The sequence below is a fragment of the Elephas maximus genome, chromosome 14 (genome assembly GCF_024166365.1).
Source record: "Elephas maximus indicus isolate mEleMax1 chromosome 14, mEleMax1 primary haplotype, whole genome shotgun sequence".
NCBI lineage: Eukaryota > Metazoa > Chordata > Mammalia > Proboscidea > Elephantidae > Elephas > Elephas maximus.
In genome coordinates this window covers 72,074,743-72,096,561 of record NC_064832.1, presented here as the reverse complement: position 1 = coordinate 72,096,561, position 21,819 = coordinate 72,074,743, and the positions used below count along the sequence as shown (strand labels likewise).

The 21,819-nt window shown below is 39.9% G+C and overlaps 1 protein-coding gene across 1 annotated transcript in view; it reads left to right on the top strand.

Annotated features, from left to right (window-relative positions):
* The first annotated feature begins 811 nt into the window (after nt 1-811).
* Nucleotides 812-21,819, top strand: part of OBI1 (ORC ubiquitin ligase 1) — a 46,760-nt gene continuing 25,752 nt past the window's right edge. The window contains exons 1-4 of the mRNA XM_049853131.1: nt 812-941; nt 15,529-15,664; nt 17,729-17,820; nt 19,573-19,821. Coding sequence (XP_049709088.1) covers nt 870-941; nt 15,529-15,664; nt 17,729-17,820; nt 19,573-19,821 — 549 coding nt within the window. The 5' untranslated portion in view covers nt 812-869. The remainder of the gene's footprint in view (nt 942-15,528; nt 15,665-17,728; nt 17,821-19,572; nt 19,822-21,819) is intronic.

Genomic DNA, 21,819 nt, shown 5'->3' with positions numbered 1-21,819 from the left:
AACCTCACAAATTTTCCTTTTGTGTTCGACAACCCAGTGGTACATTTCACATCCAACCATGAACCCTGAAATGAAGGCGTGAAAACGCACTGTGCAAGAGCTTTCAGGGAGTTTGGATGGCGCGTCCCATTTGCAGCTTTTTTTTTTTTTTTCACTTATGGGTGTACGTAAGCGTCTGTGGCTCCTACATTTAAATTCTCTTTACTTAGAAAGCACAGAAGGGCCAACGTGAAAACCTGTCTTCAGGCAAAGCTGCGATTAAATGTGTCCAGTAGTCCTGAAAACAGACGAAACGAATAAAATTGACGTCCTCTCTTGAAGTCCATCATTTAACAATGGAAAGGGAGCCTGAGTGTGGCGGAAAGTTGTTTGAAAAACTAAATGAGAAATCTAACGCCTTTTCTCTTCATGTTTTGATTACTCCGTGTGTTTACAAACTGTGTGGACTTAATCTTTAGGCGATAAAGTCTCCCCCACACCTCTCGAGGGAAAGATTTGGGATTTAAAATTGCTTTCCGTATCCTTCTCTCCTCCTTTCACTATTACCGGTTCTCTTTCCTTTAAACTTTCAAGATTTCCAATGCCTATAGTAAGTCATCGGCAGTGGGTTTTATAGTAAGTCACCTTCCTTTCCATTCTCAACAATCTTGCAGTTTCTGAATGGGGAAAGTTAAAGAGAAAAAAAAAATGAATGAAGGAAAGAAGGAAAAATTGTCGTTGACAGCGCGTTTTGAAAACGCGTTTTCGTTGCCTCTCCCTGGTGGGTTCTGGCCCGGCCGGGCCGCCGTAGCCGGCCTCGCGCGGCCCTAAACGCTGCGAGAAGCCGCGGTCGGCGGGACTTCCGTGTTGGCGGGATTCTGAACGCTGCCATGGCTCAGACCGTGCAGAACGTTACATTGTCGCTCACTCTGCCCATCACGTGCCACATTTGCTTGGGGAAGGTAATGGGTGATTCGGGGCACAGCAGGAAAAAGGAGTAGGGTATGAAGTCGCCCCCCGGAGCTGAGAACGGTCTCCAAGCGGGGCAAGGAAGGGGCGTGAGGCGCCGTGGTGGGAGAAGACCGTAACCCGCGTTCTCCTCAGGCGATGGGAGGCCGCGTTCTGGGGAACGGCCAGAGTGCGTTGTGATTAATGGGCTCATTTGGGCTCCTTTAGGATGAGGATGACAGCAGCCCGGGGTTTGGGGGGAGGGCAGCGAGGGCTGTTGGCCACAGTCGGCGGCCTCACGCGGACCGGCGCCGGCGTCTGGATGCTTGTCCGAAACAAATCTAAGCAATATTTTACGCCCCTGTGCAACCTAGTATGGTGTGTAGCGAAGCTGCCCCCAAAGTACGTTACATGGGGGCATCGCCTCAGTATTTCTCAGCTCCCTGCACAGCCAGGCTGTTCATGTTCTTGGGCCTACAGGACAAATTGGGGAGGCTTTTCCATTTCCAAGAGCCTTTCCTTCTAAACCGGCCTTTAGGATGGCCTTTACTCTGGCTTGTGGGTTCGAAATGTGAAAAGCAAATAGTATTGGCCCTGACTGGTGTTCAGAATAAGAAGCGTGGTCTTTTAATTCCAAGAAAGGGTCAGGAGATAGAATGCCCCTGGTTATGGTGCCACAGATGCCTAATGTGTTTGTGAAACAAGGTGGAGAAAGTACTTTTGAATTAGAAACGGAGTTTTGAATGTTATAATGGATTCGCCACTTCGCTTTCATTTCCATTTGTGTCTCCCATTCGGCTTCTTAAAGAGCATTTCTTTACCCGTAGGTCGGGAAGGGGAGAAGATACCGTGCACAAGCTGGTTTTTTCCACCCTGATTTGTTTTTAGATTTGTGATGTGTCTCTGTGTTTACCCCGAGTGCAGTCTGTGAAACAACAACTGGAGGCTTAGAATTGAGACATACAAACTTCCGTGGGCAGACGTTTGAGGCCCAACCAGTATGAGCATCTGTGGTGTTCGTGGTGGTCTGTGAATTTACTGAGATAAGAAGCATTAAGAAGGCAGGTTTGGAAGCAACTGTTATCTCTGATCCCAGTCAGAATGAAATGCCAGCAAAATAGCAAATGTGCTGTGGACATTTAGGGGATGGCTTGATCAATTCTGACTGGAGAGATCAAGGAAGGCCTCATAGAGGGTGGTGTTTGCCTTGGCATTTCCTACCACTGCCTACCTGGCTAGGGGGAAAGGTGATGTTTCTATTTGCTACAGTTCTCTACATTTGGCTCCTGATATGAACTCTCGGGATTATGTGTTAAATTCTGAGTAAATTTCCTCCACAGCTAGCCTTAAATGAGGATAAAAATATTCTTGGGAAATAATTTTCCCTTGCTCTTAATTGTATACATTGTATCTAGTTTCCATTAATAGTCCATCTTTTGCAGTTGTGTTTGAAATATATTCTGCCTGTTTAACTTTTTATTTTGTATTTAGCAAAAATGATACCTAATAGCGTACAGTGATTTACAGAATACTAAATGCTTTTGTGTGCATTTAATTACTTCATTTTCTCACACCGGTGCTGTGAAATAGAACTAATTTTCCCCATTTCTTAAATAAGGAAATTAAGGCTTAGAGTCTGTGGTGGTTGAACTTCTGTAGTTCTCATTTGTGTCTTCAGTGGATTATTTTCTGAAACACTCATTTGAGCTCATCCACCAGCAGACAATTTTGGAGTCTTTTCTGTGATTAGCTTTATTATAAAATGAAAATCAAAATGATAAAAGTAAAGACTAAAGATTTGGAAACAGACATTTCTCTGTTTATTTAGGGGGCAGAAAGTTGTGGTCACTGAGGACCTGTGCTCTGCATTCAGACTCCCCGGGTTCTAATCTGGGCTCTGCCACTTACTAGTTACATGACCTTGTACAAGTTACTTAACTTCTCTGAGCTTCAGTTTTTCTCTGTATGAAATGGAAATGTTAATAGTATCAACTCTCCCACCCTCCGATTGTTGGGGGGATTAAATGAGATCGTTTATATGCAGTACTTAGCAGAAAGTCTGGCACATAATAATATTGTTAACCTTTACTGTGGGAACTGAAGACAGGCACTCAAACTGAGAAAACCACCTTTTTCCTGTAAATATTCTTTTCTCAGTTGCATTATGAGGCTAGAACACTTATAAGTGAAGAAGTTACTCCCAACAGTGAGACCTTGTAGTTCTGGAAATTGCCACAGTACATCCAGGGTTTTTAACTGGATCCATAGGATTGTTACCTTTTCTGTAGTTAAAGCAAATCTGATTTGCTTGTGCCGTACCCACCACCCCCTTCCCACAGATGTACACACCGTATTCGTGAGGTACTGGAAACAACATGGCCTGGAATCACACCATGGTCTCTTCTTGTCACTTCTTACCTCCCTGATGCACAGCATCTCTGGTCACCTCTGTGGTGTCCTGTAAGGTCTGCTTGAATGTCCTTCCTGCTTAACCTCTTCCAAATGATTATTCCTGTGCTGCCCTCATCATTTTCCCTAACTCTCACCATCACAATCTTCCCTTAAGATTATTCAACAGAATTAGGAATCACTGTCCCCTAAACATCACTGTATTAAAAAAAAAAATGCATATTACCTTGAAGGAGGAATGGAGAGGGAGGAAACACTGAAGTGCCTAGGCCTTAAATCTGATGAGACATGGATAAGATAGGTGCAGTGGAATGGAGAGGAAAGAAGTAGGGGATTGAGTCTAAGTATGCATGAGGTTAGTACATTGTCTTTTGAATATAAATGTACTTAAAATTGAAGTTTATAGACATTTTGCATTTTACCTATCTCTACCTCCTCAGGTAGATTCAAGTAAGAGCATGATACAGCCTAAGAAGTTACTTACCCATCCTGTAGAACGAGTGTTGTATAACATGTGTGCTTGCCTATTTCCTCAATTTTTTTTCTATCTCTTGGACTAGTAGGCCAGCAAGCCAAAACGTAGGAATAATCTAGCCTGCATTACCTGTTAAGTGACATTTAAATTTATCTCTAGGTAGTACCAGAGGTTCATCTCTTCAGTTAGGAATCAAGCTGTGAAACCAAATTGTTGTAGCATGTACACATTTATTGGCTGAATGTGTGTTTTTTCATGATGGAAGCCAAATGTGACCCACAGTTAGTTTTCTGAAAGGATGCAGGAGATTTCTGAAAAGAATTGTCAGCCAACTAGACCTCTAATGCTGTTTACACTATTGTCTCATATTCCATTATTCCTCACTTGAATATGAGACCAGTTATTAATAGATATCCATTTGGGGCTATCATGAATTGAATTGTGTACCCCCCCAAAAATGTGTGTATCAGTTTGGCTGGGCCATGATTCCCAGTATTGTGTGATTGCCCTCCATTTAGTGATAGTAATTTTATGTTAAAGAGGATTAGGGTGGGATCGTAACTCCAGTACCATGATCCAATGTAAAAGGAGTTTACCTGGATGTAGCCTGCACCACCTTTTATCTTGCAAGAAATAAAAGGAAAGGGAAGCAAGCAGAGAGTTGGGGACCTCATAGCACCAAGAAAGAAGCACCAGGGAGCAGAGTGAGTGCTTTGGACCTGGGGTTCCTGTGCACAGAAGTTCCTAGTCCAGGGAAGAATTGAAGACAAGAACCTTCCTCCAGAGCAGACAGAGAAAGCCTTCCCCCTGAAGCTGACGCCCAGAATTTGGACTTTTAGCGTACTTTACTGTGAAGAAATAAATTTCACTTTGTTAAAGCCATCCACTTGTGGTATTTCTGTTAAAGCAGCACTAGATGACTAAGCCAGGGGCTATTGATTGGCCAGCAGGTCATCCTGGCACTACACTGGGTACCACACTTTTAAGATAAACGTGAATAAACCAGAGCATTTTGAAAGAGTTTGGAAGGAGTTGAAATTGAATTTGGAATAGATGGACGTGATGGTGAATCTTTAAAGTATTTTTTTTTTTTCATTTGGAAGGAATGAAGTTTTGTGTAGCTCTAGAGTATTAAGGTTTCTATTCAATAAAGGGACAAGCTTTCTGACTGAAATAAGCACATATGAAATCAGCTACACGAGAACATGGGGGTGCCCAGTTCTTGAAGTGTCCAGTAATAGACTAGACTATTGCCCACTAGGGATACTATTGAAAGGGTTCCATCTCTCAGGGAGGATTGCCTGCTTTCTTTTTCACCCATACTTTGATTTAAAATCTTGAAAAGGTAGGGGTAAGAACAAAGTCTTATGCAACTTAGAGACAATTCCAGGTTGACAAAATGTATTAACCATTCGGTATTCATTGGTGGCTATTCATTGACCACAAGTGATCCTTTCACTGTACTGAGTCCACATTTGAATCCTGGTTGCCTTTCAGTCCCTGAGGGTAGATTTAAGAACCAGCCTTGCACATAATTGTCACAAGTAATTTTCTTTGAAAAAGGCCACATAGAGTACAAGTTTCACATTTTTTCCATGTTTCCAGATCAAAATAAGTTTGAACAGTCACTTTCAGAAGAGTATAACAATTTCATGTTTTTATGTACTGTCTTGGTCGTGTAGTGCCGCTGTAACAGAAATACCACAAGTGGATGGCTTTAACAGAGAGAAGTACATTCTCTCACAGTCCAGTAGGCTAGAAGTCCGAATTCAGGGCACCGGCTCCAGGAGAAGGCTTTTTCTCTCTGTCAGCTTTGGAGGAAAGTCCTTGTCATCAGTCTTCCCCTGGACTAGGAGCTTCTCCACGCAGGAACCCTGGGTCCAAAGGACCTGCTCTGCTCCTGGCACTGCTTTCATGGTGGCATGAGGTCCCCAACTCTCTGCTTGCTTCCCTGTCCTTTTATCTCTTGTAAGATAAAAGGTGGTGCAGGCCAAACCCCAGGGAAATTCCTTTTACATTGGATCAGGGATGTGACCTGCGTAAAGGTGTTACATCCCACCCTAATCGTCTTTAACCACAGGCAGAGATTATGATTTATAACCCGTAGGAAAATCACAGACTGGAGGACAGCCACACAGTACTGGGAATCATGGCCTAACCAAGTTGACACATATTTTGGAGGGGTACAATTCAGTCCATTACATGTACCTAGAGTGCAATTTAAAAACTAACACAAAAAAGCTGATACATCCTGATTAATTACTAGGGTTGTGTATAATAGCTGACATATTTTTCAAATGGAATGCCAGTTTATTATTAAAGCAGGCCTGGTAGGATGAGGGTAGGAGAGGGGAGATTCATTACACCCCCTTTTACCTAGACAGGATGGGGACCCAGACCTATAGGCATTAAGTAATGGTGGTTCAGTGGTAGAATTCTTGCCTTTGACATGAGATACCTGGTTCAGTTCCCAGCCAGTGCACCTTATGTGCAGCAGCCACCTGTCTGTCAGTGAACATTTGTGTGTTGCTATAATCATTTAACCATGGTGGCATAGTGGTTAAGGGCTATGGCTGCTAACCAACTGGTCGGCAGTTCGAATCCACGAGGCGCCCCTTGAAAACTCTAGGGGGCAGTTCTGCTCTGTCCTATAGAGTCGCTGTAAGGTCTCTATGAGTCAGAATCAGCTCCATGGCAACGGGTTTGGTTTGCTTTGGTATGATCAGTTTGCACTTGACTACTAACCAAAAGGTTAGAAATTTGTGTCCACCCAGCGGCACCATGGAAGAAAGGCTTGGCAATCTGTTCAATAAAGATTACAGCCAAGAAAGCCCTATGGAACAGTAAAAAAAAAAAACAAAAAACCGGAACAGTACTACTCTGTAACACATGGGGTCGCCATTTGTCAGAATCAACAACAGGTTTGTTTTTTGTTTGTTTATGACGAGAAACAGGTTTCCACGGTACTTGGAGACAAGGATGGACTAGGAAGGAAGGCCTGGTGATACACTTCAAACAATCAGCCAGTGAAAACCCTGTGGAACACAACAGTCCGATCCACAGCTGGTCATGAAAATGGCACAAAACCTAGCAGTGTTTTGTTCCAATGCACATAGGGTTGCCATGAGTTGGGGGCAGACTCGATGCCAGCAAACAACAATTTAGTTCTTGGGATCACATAGTTTGAAAGTTCTAGGACCTCAGTTCTGGTGCAGCATCAGAGGTTTCTTATAGCAAGGGCTAGCTGGGAATTTTATTTTGAAAAGTTTCCAAATTCCCAAGATGGAATGGTGGGACTCCTGATAATACTCATTTCTACCTAGCACCCTAATGCTTCTTCACAGTCTGTCAAGTCCTTCACTAGAAAATGTATAAAATTTTGACATACATGCAAAAAAGAATTTCACTTATCTCCAGCAAGGTGCCAAAAGGGTAGGGGAATTGATTTTGAGTGTAATTGCCAGGCTAGTTGGTCAAGTTGATCTGTAGCTTCTTCCCTCTCGCTGATTGCATCTGTGCCCTTTTGTATAGCCCCTGCCCATCCCAGCCTCTCTCTTCTTTATCTCGATGTGTAGCTGAATCATTGAATATAAGTGCTGCCTCTGCCACTTATAACCTGTGTCATTATTTCTTTGAATCTCAGCTTCCGCAGCAGAAAGTGGATTTGATTCTACCAGCCGTAAGGAGGATTCATATGAATATCCTAGACTAGGTTCTGAAGTGGATGGGAGACTTTGCCCCCGCAAGGGACTTCTGGCGATATTTGTGGACATTTCTGTTTGTCTCCAGGAGGGACTGAATGCCATAGAACTCATTGGAGAGTTAATTGGATATAAAGTCTAATAACTCAGGCAAATTATGACCATTTCTGTGTCTTGAGAAGATTTTTCAAGGAAAATAATCTGTGTTTTGGTGTTGTACATAGGAGGATCTTGGTAGAAGAGGACAGGTGGACAGGAATTGAGGGAGGGCTAGATTCTGTGTAAGGAGCCCTGGTGGTGCTCAGGTGCTAACCAAAAGGTTGACAGGTCGAACCCACCAGCTGCTCTGCAGGAGAAAAGACCTGGCAGTCTGCTCCCATAAAGGTAACAGGCTAGGAAACCCTAATGGGGACTTTCTACTCAGTCATACGGGGTTGCTGTGACTCGATGGCATACACAACAACAACAGATTCTTTGTATTTTGTCCTGTGGGTTACAGTCAAAACTTGTTTTAGGAAGTGTAGTTCTTTTTTTCTTTATATGTTTCTATTCTACTAAGCTAAATTTAAACTATTGCTTAGAAATTGTCATTGTCTGGTAAATATTTGGTCCAAAGAAATGAATTAGTCAACTGTTCCTAAAATCCAACACAGTAGCAGTGATAATACCAGTTATTGAATAATAAAAACTATCCTTCTGTGGGTAACATTGTCAGTGGCTTTGAGCAGAGAGAGTGTCTGCCTGTGGCTCTTTATCATTTGGCAGATTAAATGGAGAGGTTAAACTTTTTCTTTTTCGTAGTTTGGCAGTGGCCATTGACCTTTTGCTTCTTGAGATGGCTTTGGGGGCATTATTTTAGCGTTTTATTTTAGCACATCTAAATTCACTTTTATTAATTTTACAGTGTGCAAGGCATTGTGCCAGGTGCTGTAGGTAGAAACAGGTGAGCAGGTTACTGCTGTGTCCTTGCCCCCAGGGAGGCTGAAATCTAAGAGAGAAGGCAGAATGCAAACAAGTTTTTAAGTAGAGCACAATTCAGAAAGAAGTGAGCATTAAATAAATACATGAAGGATACCTTATGGAATCAGACAAAGACAAGGTTATTTCTAAAAAGGATTAGTGAAGGCCTTGCAGGAAAGGTAGCATTTGATCTGCATCTTAAAAGATGGGAAGAATTTGGGTTTTATTGTTTGAGAAAGGTAGAGAAGCCAGCAGGACAAATCAAGCTAAGAGATAAGAGCCCGCATGATAAATAGGAAGCTCCTGCTGTCCAGGTCCTTTTTGGTGTGGCTGAAGTGTAAACTGTCAGATTAAGGGAAATGACATTAATTTAAGGGAAATGACTACTTAAGAACCAGATTATGTTTTTAAAGCTCCTGAACAGGAAAAAACCACTGCCTTTATGCAGGAGAGCTGTGAAAAGACCATCGCTATTTTGCAGGTGAATAATGAAAGTTGCTGAGCCATATTTTAGGAAGTCAGCTCCAGCAACTGTGTGAAAGTTGGATTGAGAAGCGAATGTTTGGACGCAAGGAAACTTGTAAAGAGGTCATTATAATAGATCAGGGTAAAAGAATGCCTTTACCTATTATCTATCCCTTCTTTTCCAAGCTCACCCCACCTCATTAGTGGGGTGAGCTTGGAAAAGAAGGGATAGATAATAGGTAAAGGAACATTTAGAAGTAAAACTGCCATATTTAGGTTACTCTCAGATGTTACTTTATAACATCTTTGAAATCTGATAGCATCTTAGAAATGATGGGATCCTACAATTGTAATTGGCACTGCTTTTTATTTTTTTCTCAGTGGTGTATTGGTGCATTTTAAAATCTATGGCTTCTTAGACTTGATACTAGATAACAGTATTTGGTGACAGATCGAGTGGTGAGAATAAGTAAAAAGGGTGAGTCAGGGACAGCTCTGAGTGTTCTAGTTCAGGTGGTTAGGTGGTGGTACCATTAACTTAGGTGAGAGGGAGTGACGGAGGAGGAGGACCGGATGTGTGGAGGAAGCCAAGTTTGGTTTTGGATATATTTATTGTCCAGATGGAACCCAGGTGGCGAAGTGGTTAAGAGTTCAGGCTACTAACCAAAAGGTTGGCAGTTTGAATCCACCAGCTGCTCCTTGGAAACCCTATGGGGCAGTTCTGCTCTGTCCTATAGGGCTGCTGTGAGTTGGGATCAACTCAACGGCAGCAGGTTTGGTTTTTGTTTTTATTGTCCTGATGGAGCTTTGGTGGCACAGTGGTTAAGTGCTCGGCTGCTAACCAAAAGGTTGGCAGTTCAAGCCTGCCAGCTGCTCCACAGGAGAAAGATGTGGCAACATGCTTCCAATTCTGCTCTATCTTATAGGGTCACTGTGAGCTGGAGTCGACTTGGCAATGGGGTTTATTTATTTATTTATTCTTGTATTGTCCAGATAGCTGCAGAATCTCCATGAGGAGATGGTAGTATTGTTACTCCCCTCACTCCCCCCTCCTGAGAAATTGCTGTGTAGAAGTCTGTGCTAAGTGTTTTATACCCATTATCTTATTTAATCTTAACACCTTTATGGAAAGGGTACTGGGTTAAGCCACCATTTTCAAAGGTGGAAACTGGTGCCCAGAATACCTAAATGGGTTACCTAAGGTCAAACAGCTCAGTGAGTGGCAGTGCAGGAATTGACCCCAGGTTTGTCTGTTGAAGCCTGTACTCTGCCACTTACTAAGGCCTGGTTACAGAGGGAAGTTAGGGAGTGTCAGCATAGAACAGATGTTAAAGCCACGTGACACATGAAATTCAGGGAGAGAATAGAACTGTGTCAAGACAAGAGGGCCCAAGGACAAAACATTAGAGAAAGCTGTTGTGCCACCTCCAGTATCTTGCCTGTAAGATCTCCTTCTCTGATCGTATTTTCATCATATTTACTCTCCAGGATTCCTTCAGCCTCATCACTTGGTTGACTCCTGCGTTTTTTTACTGCCGTTGTTGCTATGCATGTTCTTATTTCCCCTGTTATTCCTGGGCATTTATTATCATCCTTCCCTTGTCTCTCTCTTCCGCCCTTGGCAGAACCCCAGCTCTGTAAAACTAGCTACTCATCTACTTCCTGTCTGAACCTGACCAGCTAAATATTGCTCAGAAAAATACACACGTATGTTAATTGTTCTTTAAATTCAAAACCACAGACCTCAAATAAGAACCCAGTAATGTTCAGCCATCCTGCTATACGTCCCTAGTAAACTTCCCACTTTTCAAAATAACTTTATTCTCCTATTTTCTCAAATCTGTATCCCTTCCCCCTTCTGACTTTCAGCCAGTAGGTAACCTTACCTCATATTTAATGACAAAATATAAGCAATTGGAACATGATTTTCCTCCTCAGCAGATTGTCCAGTCTCTGCATTTGTTCTTACGCCCTCCTCATTCCCTTTGTTACCATGGAAAACAGGTCCTCACTCTTCTCTAAGCCACAGCCTCCCTCTTGTGCTTTGGAATCCATTCTACTCTTGACTTAGGAACTTTACTATCTATGGCTGTTACCCACCAGCTTCTTCCATTATTAACCAAAAACAAACCAAACCCAGTGCCATCGAGTCGATTCCGACTCATAGCAACCCTATATCACATCCTTCTTTTTATTGTATTATTTCCATCAGCATTCCTGACCATGGTCTCATTTTTTACTCTCTCTCTTTACAGCAAAACATGAAAGAATGATCTATATTCTGTCTACCTCATCACCTCCCGTTTGTTGCTCAACCTCCAGTCAGGTTCTCATCTCCAGTATTCCCCTGAAACATTGCTTGTCAGTAATGGATCATAGTGACCTCCATGCAGTCAAATCCTGTAGTCACTTCTCTGTCCTCATCAAACTTTGTCCCTTATCAACAGTTGACATATTTGGCTACTGTTGCCCTCTTGAAAAATGTTTTTGTCACGGCTACAGTTAGACCCTGTTCCTGTTCTTTTCTATATCACAGGCGCCTCTTCAGTTTCCTTTGCTATTTCCTCCTACTCTTCCTCTGTTTCATCTCTTCATGCTGGAAAACCCCAGGCCTTGGTCCTGGAATACCTTCTCTTCTCCAGCTATCCTGTCTGTGCAGGAGATCTCATGGCTTTAAATGCCATTCTCTTTTATGCCAGTGACTCTCAGACCCTGCCTTGCTAGATTTCTCTACTTGAAAGTTGAGTTGGTATCACAAATTTAATGTGGCCAAAACAAAATTCTTGATTTCCACCATGTGTGAAACCTGCTCCTCACCTGTCTTACCCATCTTAGTAAAAGGTAGTACCAGCCACTAAGTTGCTCAGAACCCTTTTTAGGATTGAAGAGATACTTAACCTTTTTGTGGGAGCAAATACATAGATGGCCTTTAAATGTGCAGTCTTTAAATGGGGGGTGCCTGTAGGAGGTGGGAGAGCACCTTGTTTTCCCTTAAATAATGTACACAGTTTAAGTCATGAGTATTGGCTTTCATTGATTTTCAAGTGAGTTACCCATAAAAACCATTGCCATCAAATGAGTTAATGACTTAAATAAAATCACAGCTCTAAAAGTAGATACCAGTCCAAGGATGTAATTCTCTCTGCTTTATCTGAGCTTCTTCATTTGAAAGTATTTTTACTTTTAGGAATATAGTGTGTGTTTAGGGGAGGGGGAAGCTAAAGCTAGACAACAGCAGTATCTTCCTGGTACTTAGTTTGATTTTTTTTTTTTTTTTTAATTTTGCTCTTAAAAAGCTTTATGACCAAAAAATGGAATTAAAACACACATGAATATATTATGGTCTGGGTTTCAGAATCACACGATTTTTTAAGAAAAAACAGAACCTGCAAGGAAATTTCAGGCTTGTTGTCTGTCACTTGAGATCCTGACTAAGAATACCTCAGAGATTAGCATTCATTGCTTGGTGCTAGTAGGAACAGTTTGGAAGAAGAGTTAGAGTTTGAATATTATAGTATCCTGAGGCATGGAGACCAGTGCAAGTGTTTCTCTGAGGAAAGTGGTTTGTGTTGGTTCTGTCTTCATTCTCCCTCTACTTCCTCTGCTTTCCCCCAGTTTCTAGTCTTCTAGTCCCCACTGCAATAGGGCTCTGCACTAGTATTGTTATTAGTATTGGGACAAGAAAAATAATGAAGATGAGTCTACAGTGTTTTGAGCCCCACAGTGAAAACCAAAAACTCTTTGCCATTGAGTTGATTCCAACTCATAGGGACCCTATAGGGCAGAACAGAACTGCCCTATAGGGTTTCCACGGCTGAAATCTTTACAGAAGCAGGCTGCCACATCTTTCTACTCCAAAGAGGCTGGCGAGCTTGAACATCCAACTTTCCAGTTAGCATCCAAGCACTTTACCACAGTAAATCAAGTGAATCAAGTGAAAGCCTAGGCATTTCTATTCTTTGTTTCTTTTTTGTTTCTTTAGTCATGCTATTTGACAAGTTCCCAAACTAATTGAATGTTAAATAGTGTCTTAATAGTAACTAATTCATTCAACAAACCTTTATTGACTGTATAATATGTACCAGGTGTCTTCTAGGAGCCAGCGTTTTAAGAATGAATGAGACTAAAGAAGTTCTCCTGGAGCTTCCATTCTAATCAGGGAGACAATAAATACGTAACCAAACAGGTCATACCAGGTAGTGTAAATGCTATGAAGAAAGCCAAAGCAACTTCTGTCTTTTCTGTTTGCTCCTTGAAAAAGTAACTATATGTAGTCAAAACACCCAGTTAACCCTGAGCAACCACCTAATTTCTTCATGCCTTGGTTTCTTTATTTGTAAAATATACCTCTCAGGGTTGTAAAAAGAAAGGGAAAAAAAGAGAATGTATGTGAAAGCCGTTTGTGAAATACAAGACTCAATATAAATATAAGGTATTATTATTTGTACTTGTTTAAATAGAGTTGGGAATTCGTGTATTTTGTATTTGTCAGTCTTTCTGTCAGCGTTGTTTGGTGTATAGCTTATAAACTACTTGAGAGTATGGCTTATGCCTTTTGGGATTGTTTTAGCTTTCGTACCTCTTAGGTTTTGGGAAATTTCTAGTAAGAAGTCAATGCTTAATGGTCAGTTGCTATTATTCTGTAATATAGTAGACTGAGGGAAAGATTCAAGAGTAAGATGGGTAATTGAGCAAAAAGAATTTTAAAGAACTTTCTAATCCTGATATTTCATAATTCTAGAATAGAATATCTTGTGGAAAAATGTCCTAGCTTCAGTGGGACAAAAAGCATTTTCTTTTTCCCATGAATGTAGCTAGATTTTCATAATATGCTAAGAAAGAAACGATTTCATAATATACTAAGAGTTTCAGTCTCCGTGGCTGCTATCTCAGCTAATATCTTATGTAGTCATAAACCACATAATGTTTTTTCGGGCAGTGTCCCAGTGCATATACGTCCATGGTCCTGTGAGGTTATAATAGAGTTCAGAAATCCTGATCAGAGAAGGGGACGTAGCAGATGTAACCAGAGATAGCCAATGAAGCAGCGTCTGGCACGCAACATGTGTATCTCCTGTCTCTTGTATACAAAGTGACTGCGCTGCGAGGTGTGTAATGGTACAGCACACATAAATACACATACAACCTGTAATACATATGCCTTGATAGTCATAATAACTGCCTATGTTACTGGCCCCTGTATGTATTGTACAAGTCAGTCATCTGTTTCCATAGGTTCTGAATCAGCAGATTCAACCAACCGTGGATCAGAAATACTGGGGGGTGGGGGGTGTCCAAAGAGCAAAACTTGCCTCTCACTGAGCAGTACACTGAGTCCATGCGAATGAAGGGATGCGTAGGCATAACGTGCTGTAGCTGCCCACCATGTTACAGATCCTGTCTCCCCCCAGCACTTGGTATTTCAACATTGTTCACCGTGTATCTTGTTTGTTCACTACTTGTGTGCACCCTTCGTGTCTGTGAAAAAATGCCTCCTAAAAAAGCAATTAAGTGGTCAGAGCAGGCCTTGAGAGGCTGAGTGTGAGGGGGTTGAGGAGAGTGAGAGGAAGGAGTTTAAGGCTAGTAAGGGATGGCTGGCTAGCTATGGAAAGCTCTACAGCCTCAAAAACTTCAAGATCATGGGGGAATCGGCATTGACTGACGCCAGGGCAGAGTCAGTGTTCCCAGAAGAGCTCAAGAAACTTACAGAAGAGCCTTGTAGAAGAGAAAGGCTACCTTCCAAAGCAAGTCTTCAGTTGTGACGAAACAACTATTTACACTGTGTGTTAGGTATTGCAAGTAATTTAGAGGTGATACGAAGCATATGGGAGAATGTGCATAGGGTGTATGCAGATACTGTGTGGTTTTATATGAGGGACTTGAGGGTCTGCAGATTTCGGTATCCAAGGGATCCTGGAATCACTCCCCTGCAAATACAGAGGGATGACTGTACTATGCTTTCTATCATCCCCAGGTTACAAACATCCGATTTTTTACAAATCAACCCCGTAAAGCCTATTGTATTGGAAATTCAAGTTACATACAGTGGTTCATAATAACAAACAGGCATTACATTGTGGTACACATCAAAACATTATTTTTATTATTACTGTATTTTTATGTTAAAGATGTTTTAGTGTACCTGCAAGTGTTTCTTTAATGTTTTTTGTATATAGAAAGGTACGCTATATACTGTATACTAAGACAAATATTTGACTAACTGACATTAGATACGAACCATATCTAACTGTCCCAACTTACATACAAATTCGACTTAAAGACAGACATAGGAGTGGTATTTACTCATAATCCAGGGACTGCCTGTATTTAATATGATGTTCACGCAAAATCCAAATCACGTAACATCCTGTTGTACGGAACATATCATGGACGTTAAGTGAAACACGACTGTAAGCAACAATGAGGCTTCTTATACAAAACAGCACTTCTATAAATGCTAGACGTTTTATATTCCCTTTTAAAGCACCCGCTCTGCTGTACTCTAGAGAAGCAGTTTGTTTTCTCTCAACTATATTGAGTTTCCAGTTACGACTCTTGCCCTGTACTAAAAGTAATGTTTCTTTTTTCAAGGTACGGCAGCCTGTCATATGCATCAACAACCATGTATTTTGTTCAATTTGTATCGATTTGTGGTTGAAGAATAATAGCCAGTGTCCAGCTTGCAGAGTTCCCATCACTCCTGAAAATCCTTGCAAAGAGATTATCGGTAAGGGCCTGTTTTATGTACATGTAGAAACAGACTTGAAACAATCTCCAAATAATGTGTATTTGGGGGAAGACTGAAATAGAAAATTTTCAGTGATGTTATTTGGCCAACATGCTGGCTGGATTAGTAATTTGTGTAATGTATGTGTGGAGCAACTAAGGGACACTAGGCACTATGAGAGGTGCTAAGAGAAACCATCCTCAGAGCTTCACGGAGTTTACATTCTGGGAAAGGCTATGCATGTGGATCAAAATATTAAAGGTTTAAAGCAGCGGATTCTCAGGGCCAATAAAACAGCCCAGAGAGTTCAGGCAAGGAGGTTCACCTAGGAACACTGAGAAAGGCTTCATGAAGTAGGCGGCCTTTAAGCTATACATTTTAGGATGGATAGAATTTCCACTGATAAAGATTAGGGAGGGCACTTCACGCAGAGGAGATGGCATGAACTAAGGTTTAGAAGCTGGAAAGCACAGGGCATGTTTTTGGAAATGTTCAGTAGTCTGGTTTGGATCTGACTACTATAATGAGGCTGAAAAGGTAAATTGAGACTTCAGTGTAGAGAACCTGAGTGATAAACTAAATCAGGGATTTGCTCTTTAGGTGAGAAGTAGGGCGAGGTGGACATGATGGTTTTGAGCAAGGGAACTGCATGATCCAAAATGTGCTTTAAGGGGTCTTACTCAGGCAGCGCCCATATAGGTTAGATTGTAGGGGAGAGACAGGATGTGAGTAGGTCAGGTAAGGCTTTTGCTCAGGTGAAGGCGAATGTGAGTCTGGATTAAAGGTGGAAAAGAAGAGTCAGTAGGCAAGAGGGGAAATAAAACTTCAACTAGAGCATCCTTGAAAAATAAAACATCTAAGGAACATTTTTAGTTTTTTTTTTATTATTATGCTCATATAAGTTATTTCTCTTAGATTGCAAAAATTAAAATGATTTTTTTGTTTGTTTTTGCTTTAGGAGAAATTGAAAGTGAATCTGTAATTAGCCATGTATAGAAAACACCTTTCAGAAAACTTAAGAAGTCATTGTAATAGTCCCAAATTAAGGAAAATGGACATAAATAAGATTTTTACAGTGGAAATGGGAAGGAAGAAGATATATGCTAGAGCCAAAGGAAGAACTAATGGGACTTTGGAACTCAGATATCCAAAGACAGAATGAGAGATGGCTGCAGGGTCTCTTTCTTGGCTATCTGGGTGAAGTCGGCTAGTGGAATAGCTCTCTGCTGTGCTGCATGCTGTAGGGTTGACCTTTCTATCTCTGATTTTTTACCTATACTAAAATTCACCAAAGAGTCAAGTTTTTTCTTGCAGAATATGGGCTTCGATGATTAAAAGAATTTGAATGTCCCCCACCTCCAGTTCTTTTCAAATCCTGTCTCATGCCTTCATTCATTCATATCTAAGTGACATTTTGTAAATTCTATCAAGTAAAATAGTTCATCCATCCTTGCATTTGGATAGAAGGTCCTGAAAAAGAACATCAGTAAAATGCCTTTCTAACATGATGGTAAGAAATACAAAGAAAAATACGGTAACCAAGCATAAGTGAAGAGCTCTGATATTTATATCGAGGGTATTTGATACAAGTCATTATGGGTGTACAGTTAATGCGGTGACTGATAAACCATTGTAACTGGGTTGTTAGAATCAGTGAAAAGACCCATTAATCTTTTCAGTTGTGTTACCAGTAATCAGGCACGTTTGAGTAGCCAATTGGTCTTACTGATATTTAATAATTGTCAAATGTTCAGAGTGTATAGTAGTCCAAATGTGATACCTTAATAAAATACAGCCTTTGCTTCATGGAATTTACTATAAGATACATAGGTAAGTAAACACACATAGGGTGTTTTACTGAAGGTATTTCTTAAGGTGTTATTTGATAATTTTTTTTTCTGAGCATTGGAATAGAGACAAGGTCTGGATGGTAGCCTAGAATGTGTATATAAGGGAAAGGATAGAAGTAATGCTGGAGAAGTAATAAAACAATAAATAAAGGGTTGATTTTCATTTTGCCCAAATCAGAATGAAAAATTAGGACTTTTTTTTTTTTTTAAATAGGAGGAACAAGTGAAAGTGAACCTATGCTAAGTCATACAGTCAGAAAGCACCTTCGGAAAACTAGACTTGAGTTACTTCACAAAGAATATGAGGTAAATAATGATGTTTAAGATGATTAACAGTAATGAATTCAAGGTAAAAGTGAACTACCTTGGTCTGTAGACTTCTAAGAGTAAACATCCCATGAAATCTTATTTTAAATGCCAACTTAAAAAAAAAATTAACAAATTCTTTTTCTTTTCCCATTCTTCCATTTCAAATAGAGGAAAAGAACTTTTTTTTTTTTCTTTAAGTGTCAAAGAAGGGGAGAACAGGATTGGATATAAAGGGAACAAATGGAAGCATTTCCTTTTTTAATTTAAATTTGTACCTCAACAGACACATCATTCTAGAAGTATTTGCTCCCTCAAGAAGTTGGGAGATAAAGGAAAACCATCTTGTGAAAGTCAGTCTTTTGAGTCCCACGAGGCATTATGAGTGCTCTGGTAAACAGTGATTAAAACCTCCATTCTGTTTTTGTTTCTGATAAAATTCACTGATGATCCTATGCCTGAACAATTCTGGTAAAGTAAATATATCTTAATATACCAGCAAAGACATTTTAGAGTGAAATATGCTATTTTCTAATTCTTATTTAAAGGCGAATGAGCAGGCTCATTTGACAAGGTGATGGAATTTTTAATAACTTTATGCTAATGGAGTGCATATACTTTTGAATAGTAGACTTTAAGCCCCGTTGTCATTTTATGTTAACTAAAGAGGGAATACTATTGCTCTCCTTTTGAACAAAAAATATGTTTAACTATGTCCATGTGAAACACATCAGCTGCCTCAAATAACTTTTGAAATGAAGTGAAGCATAAATAAATGATTTGAAAAATGTCCATTCATATGTGTTTTCCTGTATATTTGTTTATTAATAAATATATTCAAATAAAGTGACTATCTCATTTTATAATGCTATTGAACTTGAAATGTATATAATTTAAAATAGTAAATAGTATTATCTGTGTTAATTCTGCAGTGTATCCTTAAATACTTAAATATTTATCATTCTTAGGTCCTAAACCTAATCAAATCCTTGGAGAAATCATTGGCATTTTGAGCTACTTGGGTACAGTGGAGTTTATTTTCTAATAACAGAATTTCTAACAACCTCGGTTTAATGAAGTATCTGTTTATAGATGAATAAACGGTATGACAGAAAAGGGCTCTGGCATAAATGTCTAGTGACTGGATTTAAAATAAGTAGTTCCAAAGGGGGAAAACTAATACTTAGAATAGTCATGGTGGTAATTAAAGAACCAGAATCCAGAAAAGTTAGAAATTAAAAACTAACTACCGGTATTATTCTGAAATAAAAAGTGAAAGGAAATGTATGATTTCACTCTTATTTCGAGTATAGAAGCAAAAATGTAAACATTAAGCAAAACTGTAATAGATCATCTTGGTCTATTCTGTGTTTTTTAATTCCCCTTAGTAAAGTGATTAAATGTGCCTCAAAATTTTCTTCTGAAATGGAAGCTATTTCCCTTTTGGAATTCAAACAACTTTTCTTGCTTTCTGAATGATATCTTAAGTAGAATCAAAGATTTGATATTTTCAGTTTTTTGAAACTACAAACTATCATTGAATTACACTAAAAGCAATAGAAATGCCAGTTTTTGTCAGAGTCAGAAGACATTTAGAGAATGTCAGTGGTGTATGACTTCCTGGCTACATAATTGTTTGATCTGTAAATCTACGCATCTGCAGAATTTTGATTATAAAATTTTAAAATCACATCAGCTTCAGTTTAGCGTACTTATGTGTTTAGCATCTAATGTTGTGCAATCCTTTTTCAGGATGAAATAGATTGTCTGCAGAAAGAGGTAGAAGAGCTTAAAAGTAAAAATCTGAGCTTGGAGTCACAGATCAAGACTATTCTGGATCCTTTAACTTTGATGCAGGGCAACCAGAATGAAGACAAACATACAGTTGCAGATAATCCAAGTAAAATTGACTCAGAAGCTGTAGCAGAGTGGAAGAAAAAACTCAGAACAGCTAATGAAATCTACGAAAAAGTGAAAGATGATGTAGATAAGCTAAAGGAGGTGAGCATGGTTGTTTTTAAAATTCTGTGTGGTGGTTTTTAAAATTCTGTACTACTTTAAGCACCTTCAAAAGTATGTTGACTCACCATTAGATGGTTTGTGGGGTAAGGACCAAACCCCTAGATGAGCATTTATATGCAGTAGGAAAACTCACTTTTTCTCTCTGGATGTCATTAGCTGCCAAGAAATATCAGGTGGTTCCATTTGTGACTATAATTGGAGACTCTATAGTGGTTCTGTATGAGTTTGCATCTTCTAGGAGAATGACATCAATTTAAAGGATCTGTTTCTATTTTCCCTTCTTCATGGTTTGCCTTAATTTTTTTAAAGCTTTTATCAGTGACTACCCTGTATGCATAAAAACAAACATACCCGTTTCCCTACCTATGAAATGAAAGATTTGGACCATATCTTTTCTGGCACTACCATTCTCTAATTCTTAAGATTGTAAATATATAGTTAAAGGTTTCATGACATTCTAAGAAAAGCTATGAGCAGCCACATTAGACTACTCCATGCAAAAGAATATTGTGGCTTATGAGGCTGGTTCATTTTTTAAATTTTTTTCCCATCCATCTACAAAATAGAAAATGCACAGGTAAAAAAGGTAAACCTCTGATTTTTTCCAGTGCAGGAAGGGAGATGAGATGTGTGCCATCAGCACTGAAAGCTACAATCAAGTGCTATGGAGCTCTGTTGACCAAAGGGATCAGCTTTTGGTTTTACTTCATATTTGTATGCAGTGGAGTCCTGTTATGCTAAATGGAAATGGTTTTGTGATACCCAAATCCACAATCACTCAACCTGTCTACCAAACCAAAACCAAACTCACTGCAGTTGAGTCAATTCCAACTCATAGCGACCCTGAAGGAGAGACTAGAACTGCCCCATAGGGTATCCAAGGCTGTAAATCTTTTATGGAAGCAGAGTGCCACGTCTTTCTCCCTTGGATGGCTGGCAAAGTAACTGGTGGGTTTGCATCACTGACCTTTTGGTTAGCAGCTGAGTACTTAACCACTGTACCACCAGAGATCCACTCTCTCTAGAAAGAGAAAGTTCTTTCTCTCTACAGTCCCTTAAAATACCATTCCTATGCTGAATCTGCCAGGCACTCCTTGGAAACTCTATGGGGCAGTTCTACTCTATCCTATAGGGTCGCTATGAGTCGGAATCGACTCGACAGCAGTGAGGTTTTATGCTGAAAGTACTAAATCCTGTCTCCTAAATCAATAATGAGCTCCATATGGTATTTTAAAGAAGTACCACAAAATACTAGCTCACAAATCCTCGGTAAGGTTAAATAGCAGAGAAGTGTTTGCAACTTAGTGCGTATACGAAACCATTGTCACACATGCAAATGTGAAATAAATGCTGCTTGAGCTCAGAGGACAAGATGAAAGGAAGGAGGAAACTCAATGCTTTCAGATAGAAGAATCTATAATTGCAGTGAGGTTGTTACATGTTTAGGGGAAGAGTGCAGTTTCTTTGGGTATTGATGGCCAACGTTAACATGATGGTTTGTATAAAAAGAGAACACAGAAAGAATGACAGCTGGGAGGGTACGGTATTTATCAGTCTACCACGTCCTCTTTAACTTCCCCGCCTCTTGTTGAGCCAGTCATCAGTAAACTCTAGATGATCTCCTTCATAGTTATTAAACTTTAAATCTTTGGCAGTAAATACGTCTTTATTTAGATCATGAGGCTCTGTATGAAAATTTTGCTCTGGGCTCATAAGAATGATATGGGGATGTATATGAAAAATACGTAAAGCACATTTAGTTTCTCTTTGCTCTCTTAATGTTCACATGTTAAACTGACTACCCAAAGCTACCCTTAGACCTCAGAATTACCTGGGACATTTAATAAGCCCTGTTTGGAATCCTAGTGTTAGTATCAGGTACTAGGGTATAAATTGGGCATAAATGAATTTAAAAATGTGGATGCAGAGACAAACTCATAGGTGAAGTACAAAATAATAACAGTATAAATGAAATAC